Genomic DNA, 23,382 nt, shown 5'->3' on the forward strand with positions numbered 1-23,382 from the left:
GAATGTCTAATGATTGCCTACTTATGGCAGAGAAACAGAAATACATACTTCTGCACAATGGGAATGATTTTTGTTTTATACATAGTGAGGGGCAAGTCATCAGAGAAACTTAAACTTGACAGCACTGGGAGTTTCTCAAAGCATTGTGACGGTATATATATAGTTCATGAAGTCTATATAGGTCCTCATTACAAGTGGCTCGTGGTTCGCACAGGGATCAGAATTACGAGTTTTGTGGTAGTAACCAGATGGCTCTCAATTTTCCCTAGGTAAATTTCGGCATAGCTTCCAAGTTTTCAGATTGCTTATATGTGACATTTAGATGATTTTTGTGTACTTATGAGTGATATTCTACTGCCTACTGTGAGGCACAGTGGGTAACACTTTCTCACCAGTAAAACTAGGCAATGAAGTCCATATAAAAAGCTAGATATCACAAATGACCACCCTTTGCGCAACGAGAAGCACAAGCCTGACTATGTGGTCCATTCTAACACCATTAACACCTGTCAGAACTAGTCCGACCCAACCCAGTGCATCCTAACTCCTTCGCTCAATCACTTTGACCCTTTACATCCACCAGAGCCTGTCCAAAGCAATCCTAGACCAATGCACATTCACCACCACTGTGGCCCTGCCATGTCCATTCTAGCCCAATTAAGCCCCAATCCAGCCCCATCTAAGAGCCACATTCAAAATGAAGTAGCCTTGTCCTGTCCAGTCACATTACCAAACTGAACAATCCAGCCCAGCGCAATGTGTTCAAACACTATGAATATTCATACAACCCAGCTAGAACACTCCATTCTAGCTGCATGTACATCCACCAGAATCAGCCAATAGGGTTGCGGACTGGCTGTGTTTTTATTGGCCTGATCTGTATATCAATGTCCCAGCATAAAAAAATAAAAATCACTTTAAGCTTGTATTGTATTCTCATATCAGTGCATATGTAAAACTGCAGACGCAAGAGTAAAACACATTAAAATGTGTTCTAGAGCTGCTTTGGTGGTTCGTGGTTGATAAAATAAAGTAAACAAAGAAAAAAAAGCATTGTTAAAAAAAAAGAATACTGACTTATGTAGAAAGTCTATTCTATCATGTCTGGGCCTCCATAGAATTTAAAACTTGGGTCAGTGCAAAACTCCATCTTGACACATTCACAGCACAACCCACTAGCGACAAGTGCTTCCCCAGTACCTTACTGGCAGAATGAGAGCCAAGGTGTCTTCATCGGACCGGGCGGGGCTGAATGTGAGCCGGTGGTGCCCTGCAGTGATGAATATTGCAGAGTGCATGAGCTTCCTTGTTTCTGCCTGGAGGCCGATCCATTGCTGCTGCTGGTGCAGGCTCTGGGCCGACAGGCTGGCAGTGCTTTTAAAAGTCTATGGGCCAGATTTATAAGGCCCTAGCACCACTGGAGTGTCAGTTTTTGTGACGCTCTGGTGGTGCTAACCACTTCTCCATATTTACAAGGAGGTGTAACGTCACTTTTTGTGGATTTACACCTCCTTGTAAAAATGGGCCCCTTTGACGCAGTTTTCTGCATCAGAGGGGCGTGCAATTGGGCGTTCCACCTCAGCACCCATTGCTTTTGACGTTGACACAGATTAACAAGAATTCGTAAATCTGAGGCAGTGCCAAAATCTAACGCCACCCCAGGGATGGCGTTAGCATGGCATAACAAGGAGGAATACTTTTATCCCTCCTCGTTTTTTCTATGTGTGCTGCATTCTACAGAACACATAGAAGAAGCAAAATGCCACTGATGATTGTTTATGTGCGTGAGGGGACACCTTCCTGCACATAAACAATCACACCCCTCAATGCAGGCACCCTTGCACAATGGTGCAAGCATGCCTGCGTTGGCGCAGGCTGCTTAATTTAGCACCGGCTCAGGGGGAAACACAGGGGTGCGCCGTATTCATGTATATCTGACGCATCCCTGTGTTTCAAAACTGGTGCTGCTAGTTTTGGCACAGCACCGCGCTGAGACAGTTTCTTGTAAATCTGGCCCTATGTTCGTAGGGATAGCCTCGACTTTCAATTACATTGGTGCACGTACACAGTCATGTGTGTCACGGGAATAGAGGGAGGACAGGTGATGATGCTTCTGGATTGCTCTGCAAGCAAACAACATGAGATGCTCAAATCATACTCGATGGGTTGCAAAGCTTCAAGTGATAATAATTGAATTAATTGGCCTGTAGCCCCATCAGGCAGCACCTATGGGCCTGGAAACAGTGCTTTAAATGGAAATATGGAAGTGCAGGTACTCACTATCTAGAGTTCCTGTTTGCTCCAAAGAAGTGCTGGTACTCTCCCATTAAATGTATTACAGTAGTGCTGAGAAGTACAGATACTCTCCCTTTCAAGTTAAAGAAATGCAGTTACTGAGTACCAGAAAGTACCTGCCCATTCAAAGCACTGCCTGGGGAAGCTTAAATTCATGTGGCTGCAGCTTGCGTGCTTACATTTACAGTGCACCGCGCAGATGAAGCCCACATTCCCGGTGGGCTCTTCTTAGAGGCTGCAGGTTTGTTTTTTAAAAGCTGCAATAAGTAGCACAAATTAGCTGGGTCCAGGTCGTTACCATAGAAACTAGTCACCTCTCCATGCCTGAGACCAGCTATTTTTGCTCGAAGCACCAGCGCACAGCAAGCACTGCCTGAAAAGGTTATTAATCAACAAAGAAGCATGCTTCAAGTCCCACTGTTAGGGGCCACTAATTATGAGTGACTAAGGATTTTAGTGCGGTGATTTGGAAACCAGCACTAAAATGGGTTAGTTTCACCCCGGATGCGTGGTACTTGGCAGGGCTGGACCTGTCTAATTTTAGCAAGGGAAAATGTCCGGCAAACACCATTACAAGCAGATTTTGGTGTGCAAAGAATTCAAAGTCTCATATTATACCCCATTTTAAATGGCACAACTTGTAATATGTGATCATTATTGCATCTTTTAAAATCCGATCCCCGTGGTATTGGATTTCAAAAGGTGCGCTAATAATCAGTTTCCCCGCTGGGCACTCGCAATGGGGGCCTTAGCGTCTATGCTCCTTCATCATAACCCACCACATGTAGTAGTGCTGCTGACCTAACCTAATATATACATTATGAACTGGTTTGCGGGTGACCAACACGATCAATGCAGGAGCCAGGTGTAGCGTCCCCACTATTCCCCTAGGACCGCATGATCTTTGTTACAATCTAAGATATGCTATATACAGTTGTTATGATATCATCAAAATGTAAGTATTGGGGGAAGTAAAGTGCCTAGGTACAATTTCTCCATAAACCAAAATTATATTTCTAACTTCAAAGTCATCTGCCATCAGAAATCATAAAATCCTTGACATTTGCTTGTGTTTCGACAGCTTTATGAGTCATGGACCGGCTAACACCCATTCCTCACAACTAGCACCCTCTGGAATACTGGAGTTTCAGTTTGTCTGATAGATTTTTCAATGCATGGTGAGATTTGTTCTGTTCCATTTCTAACCATCCATGCAATTTAGCCAGTCATGGTAACATCTGTATACTATTCTAAGTATTAATCCATGTTAAATCTTTTCCATCCAAAACAAGGCATTGTCTCTGAGACCAAAGGTGAAGGGTTCAGTGTGTCGGCCTTGATGCGAAACACTGATGTTTTTAAACAATTATATGTTTCCACTGAATTCCTTCATTTTACTTTTTTTAAATAGTGAGATGTTTTTCTTGTTCAGTCGCTTTATTTTGAAACAGAAGAAGAGAGGAACCAGATTCCACGTTTACTCTTCTACTTGTATCTGCTGCTCATTCCCCTGTATCCTTTCCCATAGCAGCATTCTTTGGCAGGGGTCTTTTCTTGATACAGTATTTTACTTGTTTCACACACAAAAGTCTAGGTAAAAACTTAATTTATCAGAAATGTTACATAGAGCATCATGGCTTTGCCAAGGGCACAGGAAAGAAACTGGTTACAATGAAGAGTGGGTAAAGAATGAGAGTATTTTACACAGAGTTAATTAAGCTTATAGCTTTGTAGTATAGAGTTGGATTTGCTGGTATCAGGCTAGGACTGAAGGAGAGTTGAGGACCATTCTCCTATATGGTTAGCTGTGGTTGCCCTTGAGACTGAGAAGGAGATTGGCCTTGATTTATCTGGGGATGGCATCCAAGGATCTTTATGCTTATTCGTTGGCTTAGGGTTATGCCGAAGGACACACGTTAGTCATGTATGTCCTACAAATTCCATTTGTCAGAGAATTACTCTTACTTGCTTCATTTTCCAACCTTTGAGCTCCATTATCAAATGTGCACATAATCTGCAGGTTATTTTATTCTGAACAAAGAGTCGCACTACCGGTCAAGCATCTCTGAAGTAATCATTTTCCAGTATTTCTAGGACTATGCTGTATGGAAGTAGACAGGGGGTACTGTTTTTACATAAATGATGGTGTTAGGCATATGTTATTCCCAGCCAGGGAAGGATTTAAATATTCTGAGGGATTATCACTCCAGTGAATGACCAAAATACCAGAGATTCCCACAGATGTTAACGAGGTCTTACTACCGCATGCTCCAATTGGTGTTGTTATTACTTACCACCAGGACTGGCTCTGAGGTGGCAAAGTTTCCGACCAATGGGAAGCACCACTTAGTCTTTGAGTACAATACCAACTTACTGTGTCCTAGCTCCAGTTCCTAGGGGTCATTTTCAGACAAAAAGTCCTTGAGCAACTTTGAACCATTTGTTACTGATACCAAATGTTCAGTCTTCTGAGTCACCATGTACGAGATACTTTATTTCCCAAGGAACTTAAGCTACAAATATGGACTCTAGCAGTAGTGACAAAAGACCACGATTGAAAGACCAGTTCTGCAGTGTTCCAGTACTGGCCACTGCGGATGGTTCTCCTAAATCAAAGCTGACCACTAGGGCTTACCACCAATAGTCTACAGGGTGAATCCGTGATCAAAAGGTGTTATGCTTTCTTACAATGGCCATCTGATCTGATGGGTCTGGTGTGTTCTAAAAGACCAACCCGACCAGAGAATCCAGATGGTAGTCTGAGAGAATATCACTCTGTTGAGCACTCTTTACCTGGTATTTCCCACATCCAATAGTATCATCTATTGTGGGTTCTGTACTACTGGATCTACACAACTAGCCTGTGGCTCTTGTTTATGCACTGCACACTTCTTGACCTTCAAGATGCTCACCTGGATCACAAAATGTTCATTTGTAGAGTGTTTCAAAACAACCTGGTTAAAGAAGAATAATTAAGCAAATCACCATTTATAATGTCATGCTACTAATTGCAAATGCACCTATGGTGGCCTGCAACGAACAGCAGGCCTTCATCCCTTCGTCTCTGCACTCTCCAAGAGAAACATTTTTTCAAGCAGCCTGTGTCCATTAAAGGGAAAGGTGCTGCACTATTTGAAATGACTTTTCTGACTTACACTCTTTTCGCCAAAAATCCTGCAAATTTGCAAATCGCAAGGCTTGCAACCACAAACATTTTGTACATTGGCCTAGGAAAATGTGTTCTGCCCATACTAGCCAAAGGTAAAATAAATAGAGCAACGTGGCTAAATGTACAACAGTTGCAACAGTGAGTGCCTTGCTCCTGTGTGGACGCGGCTTCAATGAAAGGCATGGGAAGCCGTATCTTGAGGAGACTAATACATGGGGTTGCCCTTGACTATCTTTAAATAGTGGTAGAAATAATGTTAAACTGTTCAAAGTGTGCCCGCTGTTACCCCTTGAATAAAGACAAACCACATTACTTGGAAGGGTCCACTATTTTGTACATCGCTCCTGCAGCAACAGCCGCACTTGGCGTCCCCGTTGACAGGAAATACAGCTCACCTGAAAAAGGAAAAAACAAAGGAGAGGAATTATTTTATATTTGGTAATATGACGTATTTATATAGTGTGAACTGTTGGGCTGGCATGTCCATGTGTAAAACAGGCAAAGGCCCCACAGGGGGGACTTGGATGCAGAGTTGCTTTCAGAACTGGATCGGCGAAGGGCTCTCGCAACCAGCCATTAAACCAGTGACAACTAAAAATTTTAAACTGTAAAAACCACAGAAATTCACCAGTTATAGTAATGGTTATATCAAATAGCTATAACTCCTGCCCTAAGGTAACTATAACTTGCACCCTCGCTGTGCATTGATAATTACCCCACATATTACATCACTCATGACATCTTCTATGACATCATTGATGATATCATTATTGATGAGAGAACTGTACATGGTGGGGGTTATAGTTACCTTAGGGCATGAGTTATAGTTATTTGAGAGAACTGTTCCTGGCAAATTTCTGTGTTTTTTAGAGTTAAAAACTCTATGTTGTTACTGAATATTTCACCTAGCTATAACGTTACTTTAACTTTTTTCAGTAACTAGATATATATTTTATTTGTTGTAGAATACAGAGACTCTCTCTTTTTTACCCCTAACCTCACTTTACCTCTTACCTCTCTGAACCCTAAATTTACTCTTACCTCCCTTTACAACTATCAACCCCTAAACCGTAAAATTGCCATACCTCTCTTTGTTTCTACCTACCCGTAAATATTAACTGTGCCCTCACATCCCTTTACCTCTAATATATATATATATATATATATATATACTGTATATATATATATATATATATATATATATATATATATATATATATATATATATATATATATATATATATATATGGAGCCTGTTGATACATCTTCACAAAATCTAAAACAATACATGTCCCAGGATGCCTTTTTAACGGCAGGTTGGGCTTCCATGTGTATATAATGTGTATATATGATGTAACAAAAGAAGGACTCACTAACCGTGATCAAGACTCATAAGAGTTGAAATGCGTTGGTGCTTTGCTCTTTACTTAATAAATTGTTTGAAGTGGAAAAACTGGAGTGCGGCAGTGACTTTGGAGTAGGGATATCAGTCTATCCCATGTTGCCAACACCGGTAGCAGAGTGCACCACTTTAACAATATATATATATATATATATATATAATATATATATATATATATATATATATACACACACACAAGAATTTATTTCAGAATTGAGAAAAAAAACAATTTCAGGAAGACAATCAGGTGTCTGAATTAACTACTCTGAATATGAATCACTCAGACCTACAAAGGAAATTCAAATTTAACTGAATTTAACATATTTCCACCTTTTGCCTCTTTGGTGTTCTAAAACAGATTGGAAGGAAGGTGATTTGTCCCATTGTGTTGGCAGCTTGCCTACTTTGTAGGTGAATTAAAGTTACCTGCCTCGTCTTCTGCAAAGGTGATGATGTACTGGAAGTAATTGTTGATGAGTTTGGGGAAATTGCAGGTCTGGTGCTCTCCCATGCAGATCTCATTGTAAAGCCATTCTCCTGAACTCCTGTCTTCCTTGAGAGACATCAGCCGCCTAACAGCACCCAAAATGACAGAGGATGAAGAGTCAGAAGACTACTTCTCCAGGAGATGGAAAAGCAAGAGAAAGTGAGAAAGAGAGACAATTTAGCTGTACAATCTGTCATCTAGGGGCCGGGGTGGGATGGGATGCCAACAATAACTTGAAACAAGAACAGATAGTTGTAAAAACATGCTATCTCAAAGAAGGTAGATGAACAATAGTATGTGTACCATCTTACTGAATTTCCTTTTTTTTAAAGAATCACATATTTTTAACAAAGCCAGCAAAAGAATTTGCAATAAAATAAAAATAGGCTAAACTACATCAAATGTCATGTCACTGCAGCATTTTGTTGTGTTTGTTTATTCCAACCTCTGATGTATTTTCTACCTCAATACTGTGTTCTCTATTCCAGGGTTGCTGGAGTGGAGGTGCTGCCATCAGACCTACATCACTGAAGTCATTGGGATTGTGAAAAATTCAAGCATCAGACAAAGAACTTGTGTAACAAATGTATTCAGCCGGACATTGGTGAGGGTGTGGTATGTAGCTGGTGGCGCTTTTTGGAGAGCACTGTTGCAAATATATTACTAAAGCATAGTATAGTGGTGCAGTAACATTTAGAGAAAGCAAATTTTCCATTAAATTGCCACAAAATGTTCTTAGGCACATTTATGAATTGACATTTATTTGTCTGGCATATGCACCACGCAACATGGTACATGTGCGACACAAACCTTACATGTGATTTATGAAGCCCACTTTGCATGGCCGTGAGTGGCTCGATAAACCTGGAGTAAGTCAAAGCAGTGCAAATCACAGCGTTGCCTTACTCTGCCCTGTGAAGGTGTTCCAAGGGCTTTGCGTGGGTGTTCCAATGCAACTCCCATGGTTTTTGACACATTGCCAGATTTACCATAACTGGTAGACCTGATAATGTGCCAAAAACGTACACCTTCACAGATGAGGCATAACAAGGAGAATTATCTTCTTTCCTCCTCGTTACTTCCTGTTTCTAGGTGTGCTGCATTCTGCAGCACACACAGAAAGAGAAATAGGCCTCTCAGGATTGTTTTTGTGCAGGAAGGTGTCCCTTCCTGCACAAAAAAAAATACTGCATGCAACGCAGGCACCCTTGCACCACAGTGCAAAGGTGCCTGCATTGATGCTGGTCTGACAAAAGTGCGCCAGCACAGGGGAAAATGCAGGAATGTGCAGTATTGCCTTAAATACGGTGCATTCCTGCCCTTTACTTGTGACACAGTACAGCGCAGCAAGGTGACGTGCTGCGCTGTGTCACCTTCTCAAAAATAGGCCCCTTAGAGTTTTACTGATAAAAGCGCACAAGCGATAATGCGTGGAAATCATTTTTCAGGAAATAAGCATGTCTTCATTTGTTTTGATCCTATTAAAAAAAAAAATCCCATCACTCTTTGGAATTACAAAAAAAATTTGCTTTCCCAACTGCCGACATATTCTGAAACATTTGTACAGTACATTTACAGGTATTTAAATTATAGTATGTTAATAAAAAGTGATATCTTACAGCCTTTTCTTTCACATTACCTACACTCCCTATACCCCTGCAGGACTGCCACAAAGTTCACTTTACAAAATCATCTCACTTTGCAGTAGGAGAAAGTAAACACCAATCTCCGTGTTAAAAGAAAAAACAGCCATTAGCCAGAAGACACTGCCTGACATTTAACCTCCGTCTTTGAATCACAGCAAATGTTATCAGATAGAAACTAAAGGTAAAAGCACCTTGATTGCTCATTCACTATTTTATCTCTGGCATGGTTATTTTGCCACCCCTACTTCTAAGGCATATGCTTCTCTCCTCCTTCACATGCTCATAAAATGGTTTCACACCACCCATTAATATGCATTAGGCTAGGTATGTTGTTCAGATGACAGGAGATACTGGTAAGGAGTTACACTTGTTTGTTGCATCTTAGCATCAACACCTATTATCTTTCCCCCTGCCTACATGCTTCTCAAAGCACAGTATTTACCACCTAAGAATGGGTAATGAAGACATTCCCTTATCTGTATGATTTTATGTCCTAAACTAGACTAGTCTGACATGCAAACACTGTCGGGAGGTCGCTCCCCGCTCCGCCATCCGCACCACCTCCACTTCTTTTTTTTCCTCCTTTTCCCCGCCGCTGCGTCCCATGCGCCCCCTCCCACCTCCCCCCTCCTCCTCACCATTCCAGATAGCCTCTTTTCCCGCCACTGCGTTCCCTGTGGCCCATCCCACCTCCCCCCTCCTCCTCACCGTTCCAGATAGCCTCTTTTCCCGCCGCTGCGCCCCCTGCAGCCCCTCCCGCCTCCCCCCTCCTCCTCACCGTTCCAGATAGCCTCTTTTCCCACCGCTGCGCCCTCTGCAGCCCCTCCCGCCTCCTCCTCACCGTTCCAGATAGCCTCTTTTCCCGCCGCTGTGCCCCCTGCGGCCCCTCCCGCCTCCCCCCTCCTCCTCACCGTTCCAGATAGCCTCTTTTCCCGCCGCTGTGCCCCCTGCGGCCCCTCCCGCCTCCCCCCTCCTCCTCACCGTTCCAGATAGCCTCTTTTCCTGCCGCTGCGCCCCCTGCGGCCCCTCCCACCTCCCCCCTCCTCCTCACCGTTCCAGATAGCCTCTTTTCCCGCCGCTGCGCCCCCTGCGGCACCACCCCCCCAGCCCTCTCATTCGTCAAGCCCTCCCTCCTCCCAGCTGCCACTCCCACCCTCCCCTCCTCTTATGGCAGCAGAAGGCACGCCAAAGGCAAGCCCGTCTGCGCCCGTCCGCGCAAGGCCGCGCCCAGCGCCAGTCCCCCTGGCCCTCTCAGACACACCTAATCCCCCATCACCCTCCACTCTCTCAAACCAGGCCCCCGCCCCACATGCACCCCATCTAGCCCCACACACACTCATGGCCCCTTCACCTGCCACACCTGTCACTTCTCCTGCTCGTCATCCCTCACACCACACACCAACCATAGCGACCCCACCTTCAACAAACACAACACCCCCAACACAAGACTCACCGACCCTGCCCCCACCAACCATCCCCGCAGCACACCAGCCCACAACCAGAACACACCCCGCAACAACACCCTCATGCACCACACCAACGCCACCCACCACAACCACCTCAACTGCCTGCTCCTCAACATCCGCTCCCTTCACAAACATGCCATAGAACTCTGGGACCTCATCACATCACACTCACCTGACATCGCCTTCCTCACGGAAACCTGGACCAACCCCTCCTCAGAACCCGACATAGCCATAGCCACCCCCAAGAGATACAAACTCCAACACAAAGACCGCCTCAACAGGCCAGGCGGTGGCATCGCCATCCTACACAGAGACACCATCAAAGTCACCACCAGCTCCCAAGACACTATCGACAACACTGAACACATGCACTTCCTCATCCACATTAACAACAACTCCACCCTCAGAGGTACACTAATCTACAGACCACCCGGACCACGCCCCGCCTTCTGCGACACCATCGCCGACAGCATCAGCTCGCACGCCTTCACCTCCACAGACTACATCATCCTCAGTGATTTCAACTTTCACTTAGAAAACCCACAAGACCACAACACTACCTCCCTCATAGACAACCTCAACAACCTCGGACTCAAACAACTGGTCACCGCACCCACCCATTCAGCAGGACACACGCTCAATGCAATTTTCACTGCAAGCCAACACATAGCCCACACCCACACCACCAAACTCCTCTGGGCTGACCACCACTGCGTCCACTTCTCCTTCACCACACCCCCCACACACTACCATCAACACACCACGCCCTACCGCATGTGGGACAAGATCCCCACAGAACGACTAAACTCCCAACTGGCCCATAACCCCCCCCACGCCAACGACCCCAACACAGGAGCACACAACCTCTCCAAATGGATCACTACCTACGCAGACACACTAGCCCCCCTCAGAAAACACATCGCCAACCGCAACATCAAGAACGCCCCATGGTTCTCCCCTGAACTCCAAGACTCCAAGCGCAAATGCCGCGAAGCTGAGAAAATATGGCGACTAGAACCTTCCACAACCAACTTCTCCACCCTCAAAACCACCATTCGCACCCATCACCAACTCATACGCACTGCCAAAAGAGATCACTACAAGACACACCTTGAAAACAACTCTCAAAACAGCAAAGAACTCTTCACGATCATCAATGAACTTGCCAAACCCAAAGCCAGCAACATAGACCCCCCCCCACACACACAGCCCCTATGTGACACCCTTTCCAACCACTTCCTCCACAAAATCCTGGACATCCACAACAGCTTCATACCACACATACACACTACACACACCCCTCACTCACCCAACCCAAACCCTACTCATGACCCCCCCACCACACTCTCCACATGGACCCCCACCACACACGAAGAAACCTAAAAAACCATGAACTCCATCCACTCCGGTTCCCCCTCCGACCCTAGCCCACACCGCATCTACAACAAAGCTAGCCCAACCATCGCCCCCATACTCTACAACATAATCAACTCCTCTTTCGACTCCGCCACCTACCCAGACCCCTGGAAGCACGCAGAAATCACTGCTCTCCTAAAAAAAAAACAAGCCGACCCGGAGATCCTCTCCAACTACCGCCCCATCTCCCTCCTCCCTTTCCCCGCCAAGGTTGCAGAGAAATTAGTCAACACCCGCCTATCCCACTTCCTCGAAGCAAACAACACTCTTGACCCCTCACAATCCGGGTTCTGCAAAAACCACAGAATGGAAACCGCCCTCATCGCATGCACTGACGACATCAGGACCAAAGTCGTCAAAGGCGAGACGGTCGCACTCATCTTCCTAGACCTCTCCGCAGCCTTTGACACCGTCTGCCACCACACACTCCTTACACGCCTCCACAACATAGGAATTCGCCACAAAGCCATAGACTGGCTCACCTCCTTCCTTAGCGACCGGACCCAGAGAGTCCGCCTTCTGCCCTTCCACTCCAACACTACCAAGATCACCTGCGGAGTCCCCCAAGGGTCCTCCCTCAGCCCCACACTCTTCAACATCTACATGATCCCCCTAGCCAACATCCTCCGAGCACACGGAATCACTATCCTCTCCTATGCAGATGACACCCAACTCATCCTCTCCCTCACCCGCAACCCCACCACTGCTAAAAACCAACCTACACGCCGCTCTCCTTGACACCGCCAACTGGATGACCACTAACCACCTCAAGCTCAACTCAAACAAAACCGAGATCATCAACTTCGGCCCCAACAAAACCACATGGAACGACTCCTGGTGTCCCACCGCCCTAGTCCCCGCACCCACCCCCGCAAACCACGCACGCAACCTCGGCATCATCCTTGACCCCTCCCTCTCCATGACACAGCAAATCAATGCTCTAACCTCCTCCTGCTTCCACACACTCCGCACTCTAAAAAAATCCTTCAAATGGATTCCCCCAGAAACCAGAAAAACAGTCACCCACGCACTCATCATCAGCAGACTGGACTACGGTAACGCCCTCTACGCCGGCACCACACTCAAACTCAAACGCAAACTCCAAATAATCCAGAAGACAGCCGCACGCCTCGTCCTTGGCCTCCCCCGCCACGAACGAATCTCACCACACCTCAAATCCCTTCACTGGCTCCCCATAGACAAGAGAATCACATTCAAGATCCTCATCCACGCACACAAATCCCTCCACAACACCGGCCCAACCTACCTCAACGAAAGAGTTAACTTCCACACTCCCACACGCAACCTCCAATCAGCCGACCTCGCCCTAGCCACAGTCCCCGCATCCAACGCACCACCACAAGAGGCAGGTCTTTCTCCTACCTCGCCGCCAAAACCTGGAACTCCCTCCCCACCGACCTGCGCAAAACCAAAGACCTCCTGGTCTCCAGAAAGAACCTCAAGACATGGTTGTTCGATCAGTGACCCTCCCTGCCCCCACTGATTCCTCCCCCCCCCCAACGCCTTAAGACCCTCGCGGGTGAGTAGCGCGCTCTACACATTTTTTGATTGATTGATTTGTCACTTCACTATGCCTCTGGTTACAATTTATGGCATGTTCAGACAAATGATAACTTCTTCCCCCATAGTTGACCCTGACCAAGTAATGCTGCTAGAGAACTGTGTGCAGACTAGCATTGAGTATGGTTGTTGCTTTATTCCTAAAGAGAGAACATAGCCAGATCTCAGACTGGTCTTGACAATTCATCTGCCCACTCTGGATCCCAGACTGCTGGTCGGGTACCAGTTTATTGTGTTATTGCAATTCCATTACAGTGTTCTTAAAGGTCTGCTTGTAAACAACTGCAAGGGTGCTTGGGGCATTTTCACCTTTTGCACATTCTGGGTTTTGATCAGACTAAGGGACAGACCAAATGTTTCTTCCTTTGGAATATGTTTTTGCCGGCAGGACATAAGGGCCATACCACTATGTGTGCCTTTTGGACCATTCCTTCAGCCTTCAATACCGTTGATAACATAATCCCTCTGTTATCTCTGTGGGAGCCTCATTATTTTTCAGAGAATGAGCATGGTGTCTCTATGTGGTAAAAAGTAAGCAATGACTTCTCACCCCTTGATAGTTGATAGTTACATGAGGTTGCTGCTTTGCAGTTTCGGGACCATCAAATTGACAGTTCCAAAGCTATGCAGAAAAAAACACATGTATCCAACTGCTAATGGAGGCGAGGTTTAACATCTTTTTCTGATCACTCTCAGATGAGGTGGCCCAACCAAGAGGGAAATTCAAACATTTCCACGCTGGTACCTCCTATTGACCAAGAGGACTGGCACAAAGTCCCTTAAAACATATAGGCCCTCATTCTGACCTTGGCGGGCGGCGGAGGCCGTCCGCCAAAGTCCCGCCGTCAGATTACCGTTCCGCGGTCGAAAGACCGCGGCGGTCATTCTGACTTTCCCGCTGGGCTGGCGGGCGGTCGCCTTCAGACCGCCAGCCAGCCCAGCGGGAAAGAGGCTTCCACGATGAAGCCGGCTCGGAATCGAGCCGGCGGAGTGGAAGCTGTGCGACGGGTGCAGTTGCACCCGTCGCGTATTTCACTGTCTGCGCAGCAGACAGTGAAATACATGTAGGGGCCCTCTTACGGGGGCCCCTGCAATGCCCATGCCAGTGGCATGGGCACTGCAGGGGCCCCCAGGGGCCCCGCGACCCCCCCTACCGCCATCCGGATCCCGGCGGTCCGACCGCCGGGATCTGGATGGCGGTAGGGGGGGTCGGAATCCCCGCGGCGGTGCAGCAAGCTGCGCCGCCGTGGAGGATTCAATGGGGCGGCGGTACACTGGCGGGAGCCCGCCAGTGGTGCCGGTCCGACCGCGGCTTTACCGCCGCGGTCGGAATCCCCATTGGAGCACCGCCGGCCTGTCGGCGGTGCTCCCGCGGTCCTCCGCCCTGGCGGTCAAAGACCGCCAGGGTCAGAATGAGGCCCATAGTTATAGATTATTAGAACTGTTCTTGGAGCCTTAAATAATCTGCTAACCAGGTTGTTACAATTTATATGGCCTGTATTTTCCATAATCTTCAAATGAGAACTGGAGCTTTGGTGTTCTCGTTTGTCATCTTTCTGTTCTAACTTAATATGCTTAATTCAGAAAAGCTCAGAAGATGTGCATCTTTGCTAAATGGGATTGATTCTGCAGGACGTTCACTTCTTCACTGCAGTCACTGGAAGTATTTTGCTTTCCAAACATTGTGTTCCACTGCTAGAGGCAAGGAGCCGTGAACATGTGGAAACATGATGGCCATATGGGCACAGAACTTTTCCTTTGACTCATGGTAACCTTTGAAAGGCATGAGATCCGGGGCTTGTATTTTTTTTCCAGTAATGTAGTGCACTTCTACAAACAACAGTTAAATGCATTATATAACTCCCAAAACCTCCTCCACATGAGGTCTGAGAGATGAAGCGCCCTTCATGTAAAAGATGGAGGGGGGACTTTCAGAATTATAGGGTGAGCTCCTACCAGTTTGGGCTGAAGCAGTAAGGGGGAGGACTACAGCAGATAGCTGGCCCATGTTTCTCGCACCTGAGAATGGATTTCAAGCATGTACTGATTAACAGCTTATGTCATAGAAGTGCAGTTAGGTTGATTATGGTCTACAAGATGTCAGACCTGAATTGTAAGCCAGGCGGTGTAAGTGCTGGGCCTTATACACTTTTATGTCCCCAACCAATGGCAGACAGGAGTTGGACTCAGGGGTAGACTATAGTATGTCAGTCTATCATGAGCTTTTCGGTGGTGTGCACTGGTTCTGGGTATCATTTACCAAATCATTATTTCACTAATACTGTGGTTTTGAACACTTTTTGATATATTATGATGGATAGAGCTAGATGCAAATATGGATGGACAATGTTTGAGTTTTTAATATTGACCTGCACTCATATAGAATCCACAATATAGATGACCACTAAGCTGCCAAGGCAATTATAAGTGGGGTTAGAAAAGTAAATCTATTCTTCCCTGTGCATGTGCACCTTGACAATATAGCATTGGTTGATCAGGGGTAGTAAGCGCTATATAAATACTATTACAATACAATTACAATAATGGAGGTATATTGAGGTGTCTCTGTATGTGCAGGATGACCTTGATATTGGGACATACAATCTGGCTGAAAGCAGTTTCAGGTCTTGGAAACATTTCCATTCTATATTCATGTCATATAAAAGATACCAGTAGTGATTGTGTTATTGTGCATTAGTTGATGCGCAGCCAGCCCATACCACTAATTAACAGTGGCTGCAGAGGAGGCAACATATCCACATAATTGCAGGAGAAAATGCAACATTCCTTACCCGCTCATGAAGTCTCCGAAAATATACAGTCCATTCAGGTTGGGCATCTGACAACCCCTGTAGATGTATCCTCCTGTCACCGACTTCCCCAGCTTGTGGGGGTAGGCAAAAATTGGCAGTATGTCATCTGGAACAAAAACCACAGCACTTTATTTCTTTGGAGAGAGACCACACTACTGTCCCCCTCACCGTGGGCACAGCATCATGTGGAATTGTATTTAGTGGGCTTTGGTTTTAGTGTATAATGGACAATAGACTGATTTGGACATTGCTGCTTGGATGGGTACCTGATTGACTCCTTCTACTACAGTAATGAGCCATCAAGTCAATCGGATGCATGAGGAAGATATAAGAACCAGGAAGAATTGGGGCAGAGACACACAGCCGGTGATGTGTTGAGGGCAATGACATGGGCACAAGACGATGAGCTGGTGGAGCAGGGGAGGTAGAGTCAGAGCACAGAGACTCAGACGAGGTGCAGCTTGTCAAAGGCTTGCTACTTAGGTAATAGATTTAGTGAAGTCTTCCTGTAACTAACTTGAAAATGTTTTATTGCGTCTCGAGTCTCCCCTGCTATTCTACATTAATGAAAAGTCTTAGAAGTTCTACGACCATCAGTTTAAAGGATGTTCAAGTTCCGTCTGACAGCCTGAAAAGTCTAGAAATTCCCCAGTAAGGTTAATATGCAAACTGTGTACCATCTTGCACGCAGTACAAGCTCATGGTAATCACAGACGTCCTCAGTGACACTGCTGAAGACAACCTTTGCCCCCTCTCGTGCAGGTCACTGCCCATGAAATCACAGATGTCATCACCAACACCAGTGATGAAACGTTTACCCCCTCCTGTTGAGTGCACTGCTCATGAAATCACAGATGGCATCACTGAGCGCACTGAAGACAACCTTTATCCGCTATATGTGCAGGGCCCTGCTCATGATTTTACAGCTGGCTTCACACGGACACCACGGCAGATAAACTCAACTCTTAACCCTCCTTTAGCCAGTGCACTGCTCGTGAAATCAAATATGGCCTCACCAGCAGCCCTGAAGCCAATCTGCAATCCTTCTGCCCAGTGCTCTGCTTATTAAATCAAAGATGGCTTCACTCGCACCAGTGAAAACACCATTCCTCCCTACCTCAGAGTGAAATGCTCATGTAAACACGGATGACATCACAGATCCCACTGAAGTCAACCTCTACTCCTTTCTGTGCAGGGCACTGCCCATGAAATCACAGTCATCAAGGACACCAGCGAAGATAACCTTTAACCCCTTCTGGGCAGTACACTGCTTGTCAAACCACAGATGTCCTCACTGACACCACAGAAGACAACCTGCACCTCCTTATATGCAGGGAAATCAGAGATGGACTCACTGGCACCACTGAAGGCCTTTTCCCTTTCCACGCCATGCGCTGCTCATGTAATCACAGATGTCCTCACAAACACCACTGATGACAAGCTGTCCCCACTTCTATGCAGTGCACTGCATCACTGACAACACCGAAATTGTCCCGTAGGCACTGTCAATAATGTCATTGATTGCCATTAAGTCTATTCTAAAGAATACATTTTGCTGAACAAAGGCAGTTATCTAAAGCTTTTGGTCAGTTGACATTCTTGCAAAACTGTGTATGACTATTATTATATTTTTCTTGACATGTTTGTCTATTGTCTACGAAGTGATATACAAACTTCTTTTCAGTACTGAAAGTCCACCTGGGAGGAGAGGCTTACTGAGTGAGGAGTTGTGGCAGAGGGTCTTGTCGTAGCAGGAGAAGCCCTCCTTTGCCCTCCACCCGTAGTTGCCTCCTTTCTGGATGATGTCGACCTCCTCGTACTTATTTTGCCCCACGTCCCCGCACAGAATACGACCCCTCCCTGACATGCTGGTGGGGTCTCCTCGGTCGACGGAGCAGCGCCACATGTTCCTGACGCCATAGGCGAAGACTTCCGGCCGAGCTCTGTTGTCTCTGAGGAAAGGGTTGTCGGGCGGGATGCGGTAAGGCGGACCCACGTCGTTGCCATTGACGTTAATACGCAGGACTTTCCCCAGTAAAGATGACCTGTAAAAAGAGGTCCGAGAAATGAATTGAGGTCAGAATCCATTGACTGTCATAACCAGCATGCTTGGTATCAGGGGAACCAAATCATAGGCTTAGCAGTGCTTAATTTGTAAAGAATAAGTGCCGGTACCCAAAGGTTGGCTCTAAAGCCCACAAGTGGATCCAATGATTCTCGAGGTTGCTGAACACCAAAGCTTAGTAATCTTGATCCCACATCATACCTTTTTCACCCACCACCAGACACTCCATGCCCCTTAATCTTACTCTTTGTGGTTCTTTTTCTTTCTTTGTCATTATTTTCCTTTCTCTTTCTCCTTATTTCCTCGTTTGCGTTTTTTCCCCACACTTGTTCTGGGTCAAAGTATGATCAGGAAAAATAAATGTTGGTTGTGAACAGGAACAAGCTTTGGCAAAGCCAATAGGTTTTGTCAATACAAGGTTTGTTAGCTTCGTCAATGTTTTGTTTTTGCCATGGTGTACAAAGCCTGGCTGCTTTGTGCAGCATGGCTGAAAGTAATAAAAATGAAAAAAAACAATGATGCAGTAAAATCTGGCCACATTATATCATATTATTTTATTTTCATACTGTATAGTATGGTATGCAAGATGATTGTATTGTATGGCATGCCCTTTAATTGTATTTTATGGTATGGCCTGTCTTTGTATCGTATCGTACGGTATGATATGGTATGGTCTGTCATTATATAGTATGGCATTGTATAGTCTACCATTGTACGGTATGGTATGGAATTGTATGGTCTGTCATTGTACAGTATGGTATGGCCTGTCATTGCATGATATGATAAGGTATGGCATGTCATTATATAGTATGGTATGGTATGATATGGTATGGCCTGTCATTGTTTGGTGTGGTATGATATGGTATTCTATGGTCTGTCATTGTGTAGCATGGCGTGTCATTGTATGGTATGGTACGGCCCCTCGTTGTATTGTATGGTATGACCTGCCATTGTATATTATGGTTTGATATGGTATGCTATGGCTTTTCATTGTATAATATGGTATGGTATGGTATTGTATAGTATGTAATGACCTGTTACTGTATAGTATGGTATTATGGTCTGTCATATAGTATGGTATGGTCAGTCATTGTTTAGTATGGTATGGCCTGTCATTGTATAGTATGGTTTGGGCTTCTCGTACATTATTGTTTGGTATGGCTTGCCATTGTATAGGATGTTATGGCCTGTGATTGTATAGTATAATATGGTAAGGTATGACCTGCCTTTGTATAGCCTGGTATGGGATGGGCTGTCATTGCAGAGTATGGTATGGCCTGTTGCTGTACAGTTTGGTATGGTATGGCATATCATTGAATAGTCTGATGCTGTATGGGCCATCATTGTATAGTATGGTAACGCCTGTCATTGTATAGTATGGTATTTCCTAATAATGTATGGGATGACCTGTCATTGTTTAGCATGGTATAGAATTGTATGACCTGTCATTGTATGGTATGGTACGGCTATCGTTGTATATTATGCCATAGTATGGTCTGTCATTGTATAGTATGGTATGGCATGGCTGTATGGTATGACCTGCACTATACAGTATGGTCTATCATTACATAGTATAGTAATGTATGGTGTTGCCTGTCATTGTATATGGTTTGATCTGTCATTCCATAGTATGGTACGGTATGGTGTGGACTGCCATTATATAGTAAGGTATGGCCTGCCATTGTATAATATAGTATGATATAGTATAGTAGCTTTATGTACTGCTCGCTTAAACATATAGTAAATCTGGGCCCAGGTATGATAAAATGCCTCCTGGCTCGTTATTTAGGCCCATGCATTTAGAAATTTTCATCCTCATCCTTTTCTTTAATGGCCATTTTAAGGCTATGTGAAAGGAGCCGATGAGGTAACTCTTATTGCTGGTTTAAAGGTCCCATTTCCCACACACAAACAACATTGCAGCTGGTACTAATTAGCATCTACTTTTCCAACCTCTTCTCGGAAGCCAAAGATTGAATGTTCATTGTTTCAAGATGGATTGGGCTTTAATAAGCCAGCTGAATGATTTCAGATTATTGGTTGATGTGATTATTGGAGTTCAGAGTCGGAGATCAGAGAGGCTACTGTTTTCTTCGCTCTCTATGCCGGCATCATAAAGATGCTCAAAGCAAGACTCCATAGAATACAGAATGCAGCGACCAGAATCATCCTAGACATCCCCTGCCACAGCCACATCTCTACACACCTTAGAGACCTGCACTGGCTCCCCATCAACAAGTGTATCACCTTTAAGCTCCTGACACATGCCTATAAGGCCCTGCACAATATCGGAACGGCCTACCTCAACCACCGCCTGTCATTCTACACCCTCACTAGACAACTCCAATCTTCTCAACTTGCCCTTGCCACATGCCTAGAATCAGGAAGAGCACAGTGGGAGGCAGATTCTTCTCCTACCCCACTGCGCAGACCTGGAACATGCTACCAATCCATCTTAGGCAAGCCCCCTTGCTGAATCAGTTCAAAAAGGACCTCAAGACCTGGCTCTTCGACTGATCAGCACCCCTATTACAGCACCTTGAGACCCCGTGAGTGATAAGCAGCGCTATACAAATTGCTGATTGATTGATTGATTCTAGGCCTTTACTGGAGAGAGTTAGATTTTAGACAGTGGATTCAGGAGGGTACTGCAAGGATTAATTTTGTTTGTAATTATTTTAGGGCCTTGCAGTGCTTAATGTGCGCCAAGCACTATTTATATTCTAAGCGCTCCACACACCAACCAACAACAAAACTTTCCCTAAATCTCATCCACAAAATGAAACTTTCATACTAACACCCACTCTAACATCACACACATGACATTAGACACCAAATTTGTCCTTCCAGAAAACAGAAACAAACAAAACAAAAGGCACCAAGATATGCACATGTGCTAAATAATTTATGAAAAACATATATTTGATACAGAAAATGATAACAATGTGCCAAGATCTCCTGCATTACCACCTGTGCTTGACTAACCTTTTTCATAGCTGCAAGGTTTTCAGTTTGCTTATGTATGACATTTCCATGTCATTTGCCGATGTGTGACACTTCAGTGCCTTATTTGTGAAACCTATTGTGAGTCATCATGCCCATGAAATAAGGTACATTTCATATAGTACTATGGCAAGTGTAATATTGTGGTATTGAAATCACATTTAAAGAAGGTCAACTCACAAGGTCACTCACCTACGTTTCTTTTCTAATATATTCATCCCTCTTCGATTTCTTACCCTTTAACGGGAATGGTTAAGCATGCATTAGGTTAGTACAAGCATGTCTGCAAGGGCCTGTGCGTGGACATGCTTGTTCACATGTGGAACTGGCAGGAAAGGTTGCCGATTAGAAGCTGTAATGTATAGTGAAGCTTCAGAAATATGTCAATTGTCAGAAACCCTTCCAAATCTGAATGCCTGTCTAAGCTAGCACTCTCTGAGGTCCTAAATGTCAATTTATATCAGCAAATGCTATCTGGCACTGCTTTGCACCACAGCAGGACCATTCAACTGCCGCTTCACCTCCACGCCAGGACCAAGTACCCCCACAGCATTCCTTGTTTCGCCATCAGCACCGACCAAGACCACACCGGGCCAACTCAGCTGCATCTTACTCAACGTCAGATCCCCCTGCAAGCATGCCACCCAAATCTGGGACACCCCCTCCTCCCTCACCCCGACATAACCTTCATCACCGAAACCCGGATCACCCGAGCTTCCACACCGGACATCACCACAGCAATGCCCACTGGTTACAAGATGGACGACCAGGATCTCACCAACAAGCATGAAGGCAGCATCACCATCATACACAAGGAGTTGATCTCCTGCACAATCACTGACGACCAGACCACCCCAATCATGGAACACATGAACTTCCAGCTCCACACAACAATAACACCACCGTCAAAGGTACCCTTGCTGACATACCACCAGGACCATGGACTGGAAATAGCAACGCCATTGCTAAATTCATCACTCCTCTTGACATAGAATCCGAAAACTACAACTTTCTGGGAGACCTCAATGTCCACCTAGATGACCCCACCAACACCAACACCAACACCAACACCACCAACCTCCTGGAAAGACTGGACAACATCAGCCTTAAGCAGTTAGTCACTGACCTCACGCATATTGTAGGTCACATACTGGACCCTATTTTCTCAGGTAGCAACAGAATTAGGTACACGCACACCTCGGACCTCACCTGGTCAGACCACTCCATTGTACACTTCACCATCACCGGACGCACCAGTGCCATCCCTAACCTCCATAGTGCACCTTTCCGCAGCTGGACCAAGGTCTCTCAGCAACAATGGATTGACGCCCTCTGTGCCACTCAGCTCAACTACTCCCCCAAACCAGGGCCACATGGTACAGAACGTCAAAGACTGGATCACCAATGCTGCTGACCAAGTCGCTCCCACCAAACCAGCTAAAGCTCACAGACCAGCCAAGCAAGCCATTTGGTACACCCAGGAATTCAGCAAGACCAAATGCAGATGCAAACAACCTGAGAGAAGATGGCGCACCAGCAAGAACAAAGTTGACAGAGCCACTTACAAATCAGCCCTCAACGTCTACCACCAACAGATCAGAGCAGCAAAGAGGGAGTAAAATATTTTCTAGCTATCGCGTCAAGAATTTTCAATTCTATTAAGGACACGGAGGCGAGGATTATGCTTTCTCTTTCTTTACTGACTTAAACAGCAGCCAATCAAATACAAGTAAAAGAAAAAACTACACATCCCATGATGCCATAACATCCTATCACATGGTCCAATCACTATCCATGTCCTCTGTAACAAGTCCTTTGACCCATGATGTCACTTCCTCTTTCTTTGCTGCTTCACAGCAGATAAGTACACAAATTATTTCTCTCCAATATTTGAGGTTACATTGATTGATTTTTGTACTGTATTTATAATTGCTTGTGCGTCGCGATTCAGCGCGCTATTGTTTATGTGTATGTAGCGATTGTACTCGCTCGTTATGCTTAGCGTCTGCTAAAATTTTAATGCCCGTTTTTACAGTGGA

The 23,382-nt window shown here is 45.5% G+C and overlaps 1 protein-coding gene across 1 annotated transcript in view; it reads right to left on the reverse strand.

Annotated features, from left to right (window-relative positions):
• The window catches only part of LOC138259450 (HHIP-like protein 1), a 214,871-nt gene that overhangs the window by 20,474 nt on the left and 171,015 nt on the right, over window positions 1-23,382 (reverse strand). The window contains exons 4-7 of the mRNA XM_069207201.1: window positions 17,992-18,320; window positions 16,255-16,381; window positions 7,293-7,438; window positions 5,778-5,859 (exon numbers count right to left, since the gene is read on the reverse strand). Coding sequence (XP_069063302.1) covers window positions 5,778-5,859; window positions 7,293-7,438; window positions 16,255-16,381; window positions 17,992-18,320 — 684 coding nt within the window. The remainder of the gene's footprint in view (window positions 1-5,777; window positions 5,860-7,292; window positions 7,439-16,254; window positions 16,382-17,991; window positions 18,321-23,382) is intronic.

The sequence above is a fragment of the Pleurodeles waltl genome, chromosome 9 (genome assembly GCF_031143425.1).
Source record: "Pleurodeles waltl isolate 20211129_DDA chromosome 9, aPleWal1.hap1.20221129, whole genome shotgun sequence".
NCBI classification, from domain to species: domain Eukaryota; kingdom Metazoa; phylum Chordata; class Amphibia; order Caudata; family Salamandridae; genus Pleurodeles; species Pleurodeles waltl.